Source organism: Ciconia boyciana, chromosome 8, assembly GCF_034638445.1.
Source record: "Ciconia boyciana chromosome 8, ASM3463844v1, whole genome shotgun sequence".
Lineage (NCBI taxonomy): Eukaryota > Metazoa > Chordata > Aves > Ciconiiformes > Ciconiidae > Ciconia > Ciconia boyciana.
In genome coordinates this window covers 14,873,118-14,887,861 of record NC_132941.1, presented here as the reverse complement: position 1 = coordinate 14,887,861, position 14,744 = coordinate 14,873,118, and the positions used below count along the sequence as shown (strand labels likewise).

General features: G+C 34.5%; 1 protein-coding gene across 9 annotated transcripts in view; it reads left to right on the top strand.

Moving 5' to 3' along the window:
- Positions 1–14,744, top strand: part of WDR72 (WD repeat domain 72) — a 128,388-nt gene that overhangs the window by 48,128 nt on the left and 65,516 nt on the right. For all 9 annotated transcript variants that reach the window (XM_072871241.1, XM_072871239.1, XM_072871238.1 and 6 more), the window contains one exon: positions 1,384–1,589. In XM_072871241.1, the coding sequence (XP_072727342.1) occupies positions 1,384–1,589 (206 nt within the window). The remainder of the gene's footprint in view (positions 1–1,383; positions 1,590–14,744) is intronic.

Here is a 14,744-nt window from a genome sequence, read left to right as displayed (position 1 = left end):
TGTACTTTCTTTCCAGTAAATATTCAGTTCTGTAATGATACCTGACACTCCAAGTCCTGGGGAGGGATGAAGAAAATGACATATTAAAAACAACTGGGGCTGATCCTTGTTTTTCCAGTGCAATATTATAATAATCTATGGTATTCAATTGGTTTTGTAGGGGACAAATAATCGGTTGCATTACTTTCTTCTGCTCTGAATTCAAAGACTCTTGGCCGTATAAGGAACAGAGGTGATACTACAGTGAACAGAAATGGATGAGTTTCAGAGAAATAATTTCAGATAAAGAGATTTTATACACACATACACACAAACACTTATCGTGTGAGATCCCTCAATCCCAGTCCAATATTTTTAGCAAGTGTTACAGATAGAACTTCAATGTTACACATTTTTTCTGGTAGTAGTGAAAGGGAAAATTCATGTTGTATTACTTGAGGCTACAAAGAATACAAACTTAAGGGAAAAAAACATTTCGTGTTATAGCAGATATTTAATACTTTTAAAATCCTTCACATGTCTTTTACCTCTGATATTTATAGGAAACAGGCCATTTCAGCAATTTCTTAAGAATTTAATTCCTACAGGAAATGTGTGGAATATAATAGGAGCTCATCTTAAATACATTTAAGCTCAGTTTAGATATCTTTGATGTTAGTTATACATTAAGTACTATTACTAAAATTATTACTAAATAAAATTACTAAAATAATATAACTGGGTATAACAGTTAAGGAATCTGGTTGCCTAGAGCCACACAGGTGATCAAATAGTCTCTGAAACAGTGTATTCGTATTCCTCACTACTAAGCTACATGTAGTATATTCAGTTGTTTAAAAAGTGTCACAGGTAAAGGTGGTTTTTAGGAATGGAAGGAAAAATTTGAGCTTTCCCTTGCTATTTGTAATCTGGAACACTAGAGGACAGCACTAAAATATTACATAAATGTGTTATTGTTTACACTGTTAATGATGTAGATGCTCTGTGAGGGCTTTGTGAGAAGAAAACAAATTACACTGTTTTGAACAGAGTTAGGGTAAATGGTATTCTTCTGAATTTCCTTTACTCCTTTTGAGAACTGCATCTGACTTCACATAATATACAAAATACCTTAAGTTTCTTGCAGCCTGAATCTAAGGTATTTGCTGCAGTGATTTCTTCAGAAATTAAACTTTTTTTAACATAGCAATGCTGTAGAATAGATTCTTGTGAAAAATTACAATTTTAAGGTCCAGAAATGAGGAATTAGTTGGATCATCTGTAAATGTTTCGTGATTTATCTGCTAGTGTGAAATGTACTATGTTAATACTATGATACTTATGCTGAAATATGAAATAGTGTAGTTCCTTGAAAAAATCACAGCTTCTGTTGTGTTTCTCTAGGCACGCTGGAACGACATGAAACAGGTGAAACAGCAAAAGCAATTCTTACTTCCATTGAAGACTCAGAATACTTAGTGGCAGATGCTCTACTTCCTGTATCTCAAGAGTCAAAAAGAAATAAAAATGCTGGATACAAACCCTCTAGCTCTTATAAGTATGGCATGGTCTCTTACAATATTAGTTGTACAGAAAAACCTTCAGACAAGGTAAGAATGAGGAATAGAGCGTTTCTCAAGAGCAATGAGTTGTGATCCAAATTCTTTATCCTTTCAACTTCACTGATGTGTAGGCTTGTATAAGTGGCGTGGAGGCTTGGTTTTTAAGTTTATAAAGCCTTGTTCCAACTGGCTCAGTTTTTATGCCTTCAACCTCATTTCATAGAACAAATGGGGAAGATGGGGGGAGTGCCTTATGCAAGGTCACCAGTAGATCCTCTCAGAAGGATTTTCTCAGAGACTTTGCACCTGTAGTTAGACCCTATTACCTTATGGCTCTGGCTCATGACTGCACCTATTAGCAGTACCCTCAGAACAATTGAACCCACCAGTTCGGATGTATGTCTTGAGAAAAAGCATGTCATGGCACAGTGCTACTGGCCTTGCCGTTATTACTTTTCTATGAAACCACAGGTTCCTGTTGTCATTCAACACTAGTTTTTATTGGGTGTTTGTTTTCTGTTAACATCATTGCAGAAGAGAGTGCAAGTGCCTTATATTTACATTAGTCCAAATAAATTTGTCACCTTATTGGTCAAAAAGAGGATGGCAATGTTTCTTGTGAGATACTGGGCTGCAAATAGGTATGACAGTCTTCAGGAGAGATTTGGCCAGGCACTGTACTTAGCTTTATCTAACAATTTGTTTACAGAAGTCGTTAAACCAAATAATTGTGACTGATGGATAAGATGTGCTCTTTCTTTTTGTTTTAAAAAAATAATAGAAGGAAATACCATACTGAAACTAGTGTTAATGTGCTGTTAAAGCTGAGAAAATGAGTACAGAGGCACCATAAAATGAGAAGTAAGGTTGAAAATGCAATAGTCGTTCTATTTGCTTGTGGCCTAGATATACATATGTTTTTATCAGTTACTTGTAGATCTTTAAAAAGCCTTTCTTTCTTAAATGTAAAACCAATTATTAAAACTGTCAATCTTAAATTCAGTGAGGTAGGTATTACCTTATTCAGGTTGGAACGTAATGGTACATACATTCTTCTGAAAACCCTGTTTGTCCATCAGGAGTGAATATATTCACTGAGCTCTTGATACATACGAGTGTATCTTGAGAATAGGGCCTCAATGTTCTTTGTTCATGTTTACCACTTTTTAATTAATGGGTTTTGGGAATTCCATTCTCTGCAATAAATAGAGGAAGTCATGTCTGCTATTCCTCAAGCCTGAATGTAGATAAAAAATATCTTCCCACAAGTATGGGAAGATGAAAAATGCTTTAATTTTCCACTCACATGTGGAAACAGCCTTCAGAATGGTCTCTGGCCTTTTTCTGGCTTGATTAATTATGGTAAATGAAATACTGGATATTCCAAAATTATGTCTGATGAAGTACAGCTTAATCCAAGTCCTCATTCTTCTTGAATTTTCTTTTTTGGTCTTTTTCTTTATTGTACCTACAAATTTACATTTAACTTTGAGTTTATAGTGATTGTTGTTTAACTCTTAATATTTATCTTTGACCTTTTACTAACCTTTGTCTGACTTCTCAAGAAGTTCTTGATCCCATTTTCTGAAAAGTCTTGTTAGAGCATAATCCTGCTGAGCATGTTGTGGGGCAGATGGTGCACTAGTTGGCCATTGACACAGAATCTGATCTCACTGTTAGTTTATTAAAAGGAGTAGTTTCTTCTTGCCTTTTTAAAGAGGAACAACAGAAAAAGTTATAGTAATTGCGTTTGGAGTGTAGTTTTGGTCATACCTATTAAATAGAAAATTGCATGGATTTAACTAAGTGGCTGGGAAGAAAATGTGCTGTGGGAAAATTGGTTTTGGGAAATTTAAAGTGTGGAGTTCAACATGCTTTGGGGATTATCATGATTTTAAATTGGAAGTAATATAATAATAGGCAGCAGTAGAGTTGTAATAATTTCTAGTGCTTTTCTTGATCAGAGATACATCTTGGCTGCTCTGATTTCTCAACAAAATATTCAATTTTCTTGTTTAAACTTTGTTCATGAATTATCTTGTCCCAATGAAGACTTTTTATTGAGAGAATATTATTGATGTGTCTCAGACTTCCCTATGACTGTCAAAATGTCTTTTTTATTTCACCTTATTTTTGTCATTATAGTCATGTTATTTTAGTCTAATTTCCAAACAAATGAAGTTCTATACTTGGGGAAGCCACTTTTCATTCATCAAAAATCTGTCATCCATTACATTCAGTGCTTCTTTCCACCTCCATCCCCATTAGAGCAGGTTCTGTAGATTGATGTGGGAGATGCTGGAGGCTAAATGCATAGGGTGTAGCTGAACCTGGGAAGAATATAACAATGGAGGTCCCCTTAATGCTATTCCAGAATCCCAATGTGGATTACACAAAAGGAGTGTGGAGCTCTGTGGCTTTAACACTGTTTTGTTATTGCTGAAATGAAGGCTTGTTATGAAGTCCCCTGTTTTTCTTCATTCTTAAGCAGGAAACTTTTTTAGGCTTTTTGAAAAGTGCTGTATTGACTCGAGTCGTCGTGTTTTAGCATCTTGAAATAGTCTCCTGAAATACAGATCCGATTAAATTAGTGAGAGTTCTGTGGATATTGGAGAGTTCAATATTTCATACCCTATTAATATGTGTATAATGACCACACAGATAAAACTATGGTGAAACTTTCAGATTATCAAAAGGTTTTAGTATGCATGTATACAATGAGTATTTCATTATCAATTTGCTTCTTTGGCAAATTATGTATTAAAATTTAACAACACATTAAATTGTTAATAACATTTCTATTTAAAAAAAACCAACATGGCCAATTTTAGCCTCTTTTTTAAGAATTTAATTTCAGAAGATTTATGTAACAGAAAAAATGAGGGGTAGCTATTCTGTCCTGTGGGTATTAGACTTGTGAGTGATCCTTATTTTGGACACTAAGATGATCCACATGAAGATTGCAAGTAAGATTCAGCATTTTTTCTTAATATATGTTATTACATTGTTTTATCACTAATATTATATTTAAGACAAAAATAATGTTTGCAAAGTAATGGCCTCTTTACTCTATCCTAAGAAGAAAAATATTCTCACATAGCAGTCCAGCTTCAAAGGCTTTCTTTCAAAACATTTGTCATCATGTAAATCATAGATACAAAAGCAGAATGCTTTGATTTCATGGTGTTTTGACCATTTTAATTCTTTTATTGTGCTGCACGTGCCAGTGGGAGTACCAATAACAGATGAGTGTGACAAATGCGGTTAACACAAGATTCATATTAATGTTGTCAAATCCCCTTGATATATTTAAACAGATTTTAATTATTTTCAATGTCGAAAGACCCAAAATATATAGCTTAATAGTTCTTCAAGAAAGCTTTACTTAATATGTGAATGTAAAACCTCTCATAAAAATGAAACTTTTATATTGGCCTTAGTCATTGACATAGGGTATTCATCAAGTCAGCAATTTGTGTGGCAAAGTGCCATTTGAATAGTGTATTGTTAGAATACTTATGGTCCACTTGACAAGGGCTCTTGCTGTAAATAGTGCAATTTGACTCCAGCTGTTAAAGAGTGGCTTTGACAGCAGCCAAATAGAATGGAGATGCTTTACTGCACCACAGAAAAATCAATATTGGGTTCTTGTTCATAGTAACCTGTTTTTTCTTTTTTTGCAGATTTATACAAGACTATCTAGAGTTCATTTGTGGAAGTTTAAATATTATTTTAAAAGTGGGTCTGTGTTATTTTCAGATTAATGTTGGTGATGAATGATGCTTGTGTTTAAAAATAAAAACAGACAGTACTTTGTGAATATACATAAACAACGTGGTAATGCAGCATTATTTCAACTTTCAGCTTGTATGGGTGGATATTAGGATGTGGGTGCGTAAGTCATGCAACTGATGACAAAAAATGATCTTTCCTTCCTCTCTGTATTTTTTCCTTTTTCTAGTGCTACCATAGTATCCCTGTCAATTTTCTAAGCATGGGGATTTTAAGGCAGATTTTTGTTGTGCTCCCTGTAACACCCCTGCCAGATGTTGACAATCTGTAGTGCCATTGTAGATTTTCCTGAAACATAGTCTTGCTGGTGCTGAACAGTTTTCCAGCAGTATTCAGTGACAGAAGGTTGCTATGATACCTGGCCAGTAGCAATAGGTATTGAATCACTGGTCTTAATTACAATAGACTACACACTAGATTGTGTGCTCATGGTGTTTATATGGAACTAGCTCTCATTATACCTTGAAGTGATAGTTATATTTGAAAATTGGAGCTGTGTGAAAAGCTGGTTTAAAAAAAAAATTAAAATGCTTCAGTGCATCATATGAAGATTTTATTGATGCACATAAAAAGCTGGATATGTCTGGGAATTGTTTTCCTGATGTTCCAGAAACCTTTCATGTTAGAAAGTTTCCTAGCTTTTCAGCTTAAATAATTTGGATATAAATCTGGGTTTATCATGCACTGATATTTCCAGTGATTTCAATAATGTAACTAAAAGCTGCTTCTGGGTAAAAATGTTGCAGGAAGAGCAGCTTCTAAAATTTGTGCAATAATTGCTAAACCTTGGACTGCTGAATTATACTACTGAAGAGCTAGACCAGAAAAGGGAAATTTTTACTGTGTGTATAAGACAAGACAGCTGAGGGGGAAAAAATGTATTTATTTACATATGAACTTTTATAGGGATGTTAGGTGTATTTATTGCTTGATATATTCATTTGACAATTTCTTAAAATGCTGTTCTTTGAGCAGTAACGTATGGTGCAGAAAGTAGAGTCAAAATATCTAAATAAGGGTTTACACAAATCTGTAAAAATTCTTTTTGATTTATGCAGTTATTAGAAATAACTATGACCAGAGTAGTTAAATACCAGTTACTATAACACTTGTAAGTGCATTTTAAACATTTTAAATGGACATACCTACTATTAGTTGTTTTAAAGAACTCATTATTAATTTATGTAATAACATACTTATTCTATTATAAACAAAATATGTAAAGGCAAAATGCTTCTGAAACAGGTATTTTCTTAGTAGGAAAGCCAAAGTTTATGTTTTTATAGTTGCTTAAAACAAACAAGAATGTACAGAAATTATAAATAATAGAAGAAATATCTACTTTGTTATGTTGCTGCACAGACTAAGTAAAAGACAAATGAAGGCTGTAGGACAACAGCAGTTATTTGTTTTGGTATAGTAAAGGAGGCAATTTGAAAATAAAATTGTTATTGGAAGCCTGGAAAATAACTACTAGCTAAATCTTACTGATAGAAAAATGGAAATAAGTTACAAGCACAAATACCAAATAATACCTATCAAATACAAAATCAGGACTGGTACCATAAACAATGGTATGTTAGACATGAATTACTTTTATTTCTTTCCTTTTGTAATACTTAGAGTATTATTATGAGGAATTACAGATCTTGATCATTTGTATCAAGTGGATTATTAAGAACAAAGCAAATCAGAAAGTAGTAGAACATTTCTTCTGAAAGTTGGTAACCTTTATGTTGTTGCTGCCAGGGTATTTCTATTTTTTTTTTACTGGGACTGGTGTTCAGAAGCTGTGTTTAGTAGTATATTAACCGTAATAGGAAAATGAGTGAAGAAACAAAGGGGGGTGGGTGTATATATAAATTTCCTGTAACTCATATGCAAAGCATTTCAGTACTACATTCCATGCGGAATTTCACATCTAAGTATTTTATCAAAGGAACCAAGGTAGCAACGTAACTACAGTGAAGTAATAACTTTAGAGTTATGAGATTAAATTGGTACCAGTTAAATGGCATCATGATCCTGAGAGATATCGATAGCTTGCACCGCATGTCAGCTTTGCTGAAAGTTACTGCGGTTTTTGGAATTGGTCTACCAACTCAAGAATTTGTTGATTTCAGTGTTTTCTTCATTGATTACCTCAAAGCAAAATGAAAGCAAAAAGCTGCCATTGTGATATTGTAGCATGCTTTACTCTTGCAGATGTGGATAGTAAGTAACACAGGCTGACAGAAATCTGAGAGATAAGCCTTAACTATTTATTTCAACACTTCACACACTGTTTCTATATACTTCTACAAACTTCTTTCTCTATTATACTCAAGGTGACTGACTTAAAATTTTTGTTTTCCCTGCCTGGACAACTAATTGGACCCTGTGCTAAAGCTAGAGACGGTGCTACAGTGTTCTACTAGAAATAATTCTAAGGTCAATATCAATAGTCCTTCTGAAGTATTTCACATTGAAGGACCATTTATTGAAGCTAATGTAGCTGTTGCTGTCTTCCTCTTCTTCATCTTCTCCCGTACCTCAGCTGTCATGCTGCAGTTCCCTTCTTGGTCCCTTGGAAACTCTAGCAAAGTTTGTATTTTTTTTTAGGGACATATCTTTATGGATAGAAACTGTATGTTTCTGTCCTACTGAAGTGCTGCTCAGGATATCTTATTCTCCACTTATGATTGTTTCTTTTAGTTCTGGGTGTGGAGTCACATACAGTTTGAATTTTCCAATCTTACATTTTACCTTTACTACTTTCTAGTCCCTAAGATGCGATTTCTTCTGTAGATCAGCCTACCTGATTTTCCTTGTAAATGCTCTACCTAATTCTAATAATTCTAAAATAAATTACATCATCTTTGTTTATAAACTTTACATTTTCATGTCGTCCAGTGATGTTTTTGAGAATTCTTCACCATTCATGACAGGAGGATGGCGGAACCCTTACACTTGTGCTAATCATCTTTTCTATTCTAAACATTAAGTTCCTGGTCTCTTATAGTTTAATTAGTAGTATTTTAGTGAAGAAAAGTATCAACAGGAATTCAGATCTGTGAGATTTTCCTAGGTTTCCACCTCACCTATTAAAAAAAGAGCAGTGACTTTTTCAGAAATATATTGGCACCTTCAATGCAAATCTAGAACTAGGACTTGCAACACCAAATGTTACTCTGCAAAAGAAAGACTTGCTATCTGCTAGCTTCCTTCTGATAACTAATTGAATCTCTTGTCTCAGTTAAACAGCAGAAATAAAATACTAAGATAAACTGTGGTTCAATTTAAAACAAACAAAGCAACAGCAGTGGTTACACTTCCATTCTCTTGACATGTTTTTCTACATATTAATACTCAAACCTTAATTTGTTATGGTGGTCAGATTAGGTTCTTGCAATACTTATGGGAAAGGATGAATCAGCCAACCAGATATGTCTGAGAATGTTTGCAAATATTGTCCTCTTGGAAGCCTGTGCGGTTCCACTGCCTTCAGTAAGATTGAACAGCTCTCAAGGAAAGAACAGTATGAAATCTATGGGAACAGAGACTTAGCTGCTGTCCTGATACATCCTAGAATGATACAGGATCTGAAGAAAGCCCAGCTTGCCTATTCCTGAGTTTTCAAGAATGGCATTTTCTAGGATAGATAGGATTTTAATATTTAAGAATTTAATCCCACAATTTTTTTTGTTCTTTGGTAGAAAGTCACTTGCTTAGGATTTCATCTAGTACTTTTTATGTAGATAAATGTTATGGGTGGGACTCTTACAATCCAATATGGGAAATGCACTATCAGAGCAGCCCAGGGCAAATATGTTATTTCAGTCGGAGTCAGCAGCCAGCCATGGGTTGGTAACTTTATTTTTATATATATAAATCAGTCCTTCTTAGGACAAAACAATATTTTCATGCTTTTACCCTCCTTCTGAGGTCATGTTGGCAGTATCTCTGTGTTCAGCGTTATTCTCACAGATATTTGGATGTTCGTTCATCCAGTAAATTGTTCAGTATAATAATTCCTAGATCCATAAGTCCATAGTCTGTGTTTTGTGGATTGCTGTAGCATTGTTTGTCCAGTTGGTGATCTAGGAAACATGGGACATGTTCCATCTTATGGCTTTTCCTAAGTGCTGAGTAAGGCTGAAAATGTTTTGGCTACCACCCATTGCTGAGCCCTATATGTTTCTAAAGATATGGTTAGGGAATTTACTTCTACATTCAAGATAAGTTAATATATTAAGATATAGATGGAGTATTTCAATATTGAATATATAAATTAATAAGACTTCATTTAAAAACACCTTATCATTCCTTTCCATCTAAACTTTTCATGTTGTAGAGACTGTCCATGTCAAAGACGGATGTTGTTTTGAGATGAGTGGATCTCCAGTTCATTTTTATATTCTTTCTATAATAAAAATGTTAGAAGAGACTTTTTCAAAGGTATTGTGTTTAGAATTGCCTTTCTGATAGAGTGTGCCCAGACAGGTAGTGATATGAATTCTAGAGCAAAGCAAAAGTTGCCTGTATAAAGTTGTCTATATATCATATATATTTCTTCAAATATTTTCCTGAAAAACAAAATGTAGACTTTTTTTCCTGCTGTTGAAAACTAATGTGAAGAATATTCTGTATATTAGCTTTACTTACCAGTTATTCTTTGATATCATGTTATGATTTGTCTCCAGGATCACTTTTATATATACACTTGCATTAAAACCAATGAAAAATTTAAGTTCAGTATTTGTGATGGAGAGACAGACAGTGTAGACATGAAAATAAAGTAAGAAATGTTTATTCTTCATACCAAGTCTCTACATTGATCAATAGATGTGTTAGCAATTCTTCATGAGCAATTAAAAATTTCTTGTGCCCAGTAGATCCATCTGGCCAACAATCTGTCTGATGGTCTTCCATACATGATAAAAAGGGGGATTTATCCAGTTGCTTAGTCTATTCATCACACAGCTTGCGCTTGAAGACTCCTTGGCTTAATTACTTACATTGTGCCACAGACTCATCAGGAGTGATGCCAGAATTACTGTTCAAAGTGCTGCGAAGATAGTAACATTCTCCACTGGGATTTAAAAAAAAAAAGAGAAAGATTATGGTGTTAGAAGGAAAGAGGTTGACTCTGCTTATGTTGCAGTTAAATTGATAAACATTGGTGATGTAAGCTCAAAAAAATATGGTAGCCTTTTCTGAGTGGGAGATGGATTCTTAGGGACGATCTGGTTATCCTCAGTAATATGACCAGAGCTGTTGTAATAATACAATAAAAGTAATGTAAGGCAAGTTCAAAGCAGTTTCTTTAAACTAGTTCATATGGGAAAATTCATCACGAATTGACACCTTTGTTTGGGACAGCATTGTCCAAATGATGAAGCTTCAGGTCAAGCATAGATTACATATGAAAGCAAACTGAGGCACCACTATTGACTCCAGGCTTTTTACACTTGGTTCTTTATTATGTGAGTACTGAGGTTTAAAAAGAGTAAATGAATAAGAAAAAAGTTGTGAATGCCCCCCTCAAGAGGATCCTCTGTTCTATGGCTAAGTGAAGTGTCTGAAGGTAAGGAAGATGAATGACCTTGGTATAGTAATACCTTTACTCTGTATGATCCTCACCCTATGCATAAGGCCATCATTGCTTTGGAGAGGGTAGGCCTGACCTGTCTTCCCACTTTGGGAGGCTATGGATAATTTTAGTGACAGAAATTGTTCACGTGCTCCCTAAATTTGAAGCTCCAGGAGGTAGGCAGGGTTAGACATAGGAGAGTGTGCATGTCTGGATTGCCAATAGGAGCTATATTGGATTAGAAGGTGCATATGTTCTTTATGTGGAGATAAAAGTGTGGCTGGTAATTTGCATCCTTTCTTCCTATGCAGGTTCTTTTAGAGATGGTGTATGTTTAAGAGCTATTTCAATTATATACCTGCTGTTTGTAACTATTTTTAACTAAATGCGTCGTTGCACATATCTTGGATTGCTCATGCTTTCAACTGAGCCAGAAAATAAGACAGCTGTGTATTTGCAAATGACAGTGGGTTCATTGTTAGTAAGACTGGTTTGAATTGTTGGTTGAACTGGGACAATATTAGAATGAAGGACTAAAAAAATGTTTTGGGGCAGTATCCCTATGAAACATCCACAACATCCTGCAGAAAGATGCAGATCAGAATTTTATCTCTTGGGAATTTACTCTTCTGAAACCAAGCCAGGCTTAAAAAAAAAATCCCATGGTTTTATCCAATTTAAGAAATTTTCAACACTAAATCAAGTTAAGCCTGTATAACCTTTGTTACTTAAGGTTATGAACTTAACAAGGCAGGTTTGCTGATGTGATTTAGCTCAAACAAAAGACTATTCAATGTTATTGTTGAACAATAGATTATTTTTCTGTTACAAATACATAAATATGATTGCAAGACCACATTTATGTCTAAATATTACCAGTTCTTCAAGCATCACCTAGGCATCACCATTTATCTTGTGCTGTATTACTAAAATTTTGGTGCAGTAATTTAAAGAGTAAGGGCTTTTAAGAAACTTAAGATAGGGAAATTTGAAATGAAGGTTCAAGCCTTCTCTGAATGCTGTGTAGTATCCAACTGTGTTAGTATTCTTCCACTGAATGATCTGATTTATCATGTGCTGTGTGCTGCTCTAACTGACTGTCATGGTGAAAGGCTATATTAAATTCTCTTATTGCTTGTCTTTTAATGATTAAAGTAATTAAATTAGGCTTTCTAAATTCAGAAGTGACTTTGTACTAACTAGACATGTAGGTTATATCAAGTTTTTAGTTTTATCTGTAGAAGCTCCAACAAAAAAATACAGTTTCCTAGTAAATAAAGGTGTTGTGTTTATGGTATAGGTTTAAGATGTGCTATTTGAAATCTGCGATTTTTGTGGAACTTGCTAACAATATTTTATGCTCATAAACCAGTTTGAAGCCCCAAACACAATTTCATTTATCTTTATATTCTAAGCTTTATAGAGTCTGCAAAAGTGTCCATCTGTTCAGCTGAGATTGCCTCAAATAGTGAGTGGTCAGAGAGACTTAGCTGATAAAGGTCAAAGGAGCCTCTTGACCCTGTGATACTTGCCAAAGCAATTGGAGCATAGGGACTGATATACAGTTAGATATAGCTTGCTAACGCGATCTCCACTTTAATTGGTAATGATAGCAGGAATACACAGTAAAGTCATTGCTGAAAGAAAACAAAAAGTATCCAATATAGTAATTTATTACCAGTCAGTGGGTTTCACGCACTAGGTTGTTTTACCCCTGCAGTGGTCAGAGAAAGCAAAAAGGTACTCTAACACTTAACTGAAAATGGATGCCCTGCTGCTATCAGAGATGCATGGTGGTCAAATGATTGCCTGTGCCATTAGCTTGGTAATGTTTTCTCTATTGTAAACTCAGCTCCCCATGTTCTTCCTGTGCATCAGCTGCAGATTGAAGGCTTTCTCGTTTGTCTTCTATTTGTGCTGCCAATCATCAAGCTGCTGTCCACCAAGCACATTTCAAGGAGGCAATTTTTTTACTACTATCGACTACCATCTCTAGCAACGGAGGGCTCAGAGGATTTAGAAATTAATTTAATGCTTTAATTTACACTATGCCAGCCATTTTGTGCATTGTTTATGTATTTGTTTTCTGAGACAATTACAGGTTTCCTGTTTTGCAAAACTGTGTGAGATAGCACCTGCAAACATGTCCCCAAAACATAACTCTGTCTCTTACATATATTAATGCTACTATTTTCTTTAAAAAGGTTAAAGAGAAAAAATGTCTGTGCAGGTAAAGACATTTACTAAGCTATTCTGTATTTAAAAAAAAAAGCAAGCCCAAACCAAACACACTTATTGCTTCCTACAATCAAAGATGGAGAATAGAATAGAGCTGTCACTGGCAATATAAGTTAATGTTTAAGACCCCTAGGTGTGGTAGCCATGCTTCAGTTAAAACAGTTCTCCCAGCTCCATGAAGTACAAATGTAAGAGGGTAGGAGTAGCTAAATAACTTTACGAGCAGCTGTGACATGCTTATTTTTTGTAAGCCTAGAGCCAGACCAATGATGAGATGTGATTCTGAGAAAAGTTAGGAGCTCTGAACTTCTGTTGACATTCCAGTGACTGGCATGATCAAGATACAGAAATTCTTAGCCTTCAATACGTTTTGGTTGGAAAATTCTACTGCCCCACCCTCCTCTTTCATTTCTGTAATTGAGGTTCTTCACATTTTAGGGGTTTTTTAAAAAATAATCCTATTTATTGTCAATGTTATTGATTGCCATAGAAGTAATGAACAGTAAGTGATTCAAACATGTAAATGCTCTTTAAAATTTCTATTGTCTTTGTAGTATAATTAAAGGTCAGATTACAGCAAAGACAGATGAGAAAGTGTTAATTTCATTGAAATAAGCATATTGTTACTGTATTCTCAAGCTTCATTGTGATATTTCGGAAATTATTGTGTCGAGAAACTTCTTAAAGACTGTAAGATGCAGTGGTTTTAATGATTCCATATTGGGTTTTGCTTAAAAATACTTGTTTGAAAGGGTGAACTACATGTACTTTGTTCACATGATGTCTTAATTGAATACACAAGAGCAGACAGTAGGATGGTGGTATTTTACTGATTAAATTAGCAGATTTCTTTATAGTAAATATATTTAATAATGAACTAATTACTCTTTTAAAGAGGAAGTCTTGCTTATCTGACAGACTTTTATCATGTACATAAGTGTGCTGTTGTTTTCGTGCTGTGAACGGACGAATTAGTCTATAGTCTAATTCCAATAGTCTAATGACTGTCAAAATAGAAAAGTATAAATTTGCCAAAAAATCTCAGACATAAGAGAGAGAAAATCCCCCACCCCCAAAAAATTATAAGCAGTGCAGCTTCTGTTAATAAAAGAATCTTCCAGTCTCCTTTGACAATACTTCCATTAAGCTCATCCCCACTACCCCAAATCTAACTAAAATTTCACCCAAAACTAAGCTGTTCAATTTTTGTCTGATATTTTCTTGAGCCTTTGCAGGTGGCAAGTAGTGGATAAAGGAGGGAACTGATCTCTTTCTTCTGACTTGTTTAATGTTAATGGATCAAAATATACTCTTTCTCAAGAGAAAGCTCAAAGGAACACAATTAAACCCCTTGAATACTACATCATTAAAAAAAACCTGATTAGAATCAACAGAATAACTCACATTTGTGCTTTATAGAGCATGATTCATCCTGCAGGCACTGGGAACTTTGGGACCAATTTTCTGTCACTTTTATCCTGTTATGTTTGGGATAAAGTGAGAGCACAAAGGAGAAAGAAAGTCAAAAGTCTGTAAGAAAAAAATCATGTTTAATACTTCAGGATTTGTTTTACGTAGAAGTTGATACTACCCATGCTGTG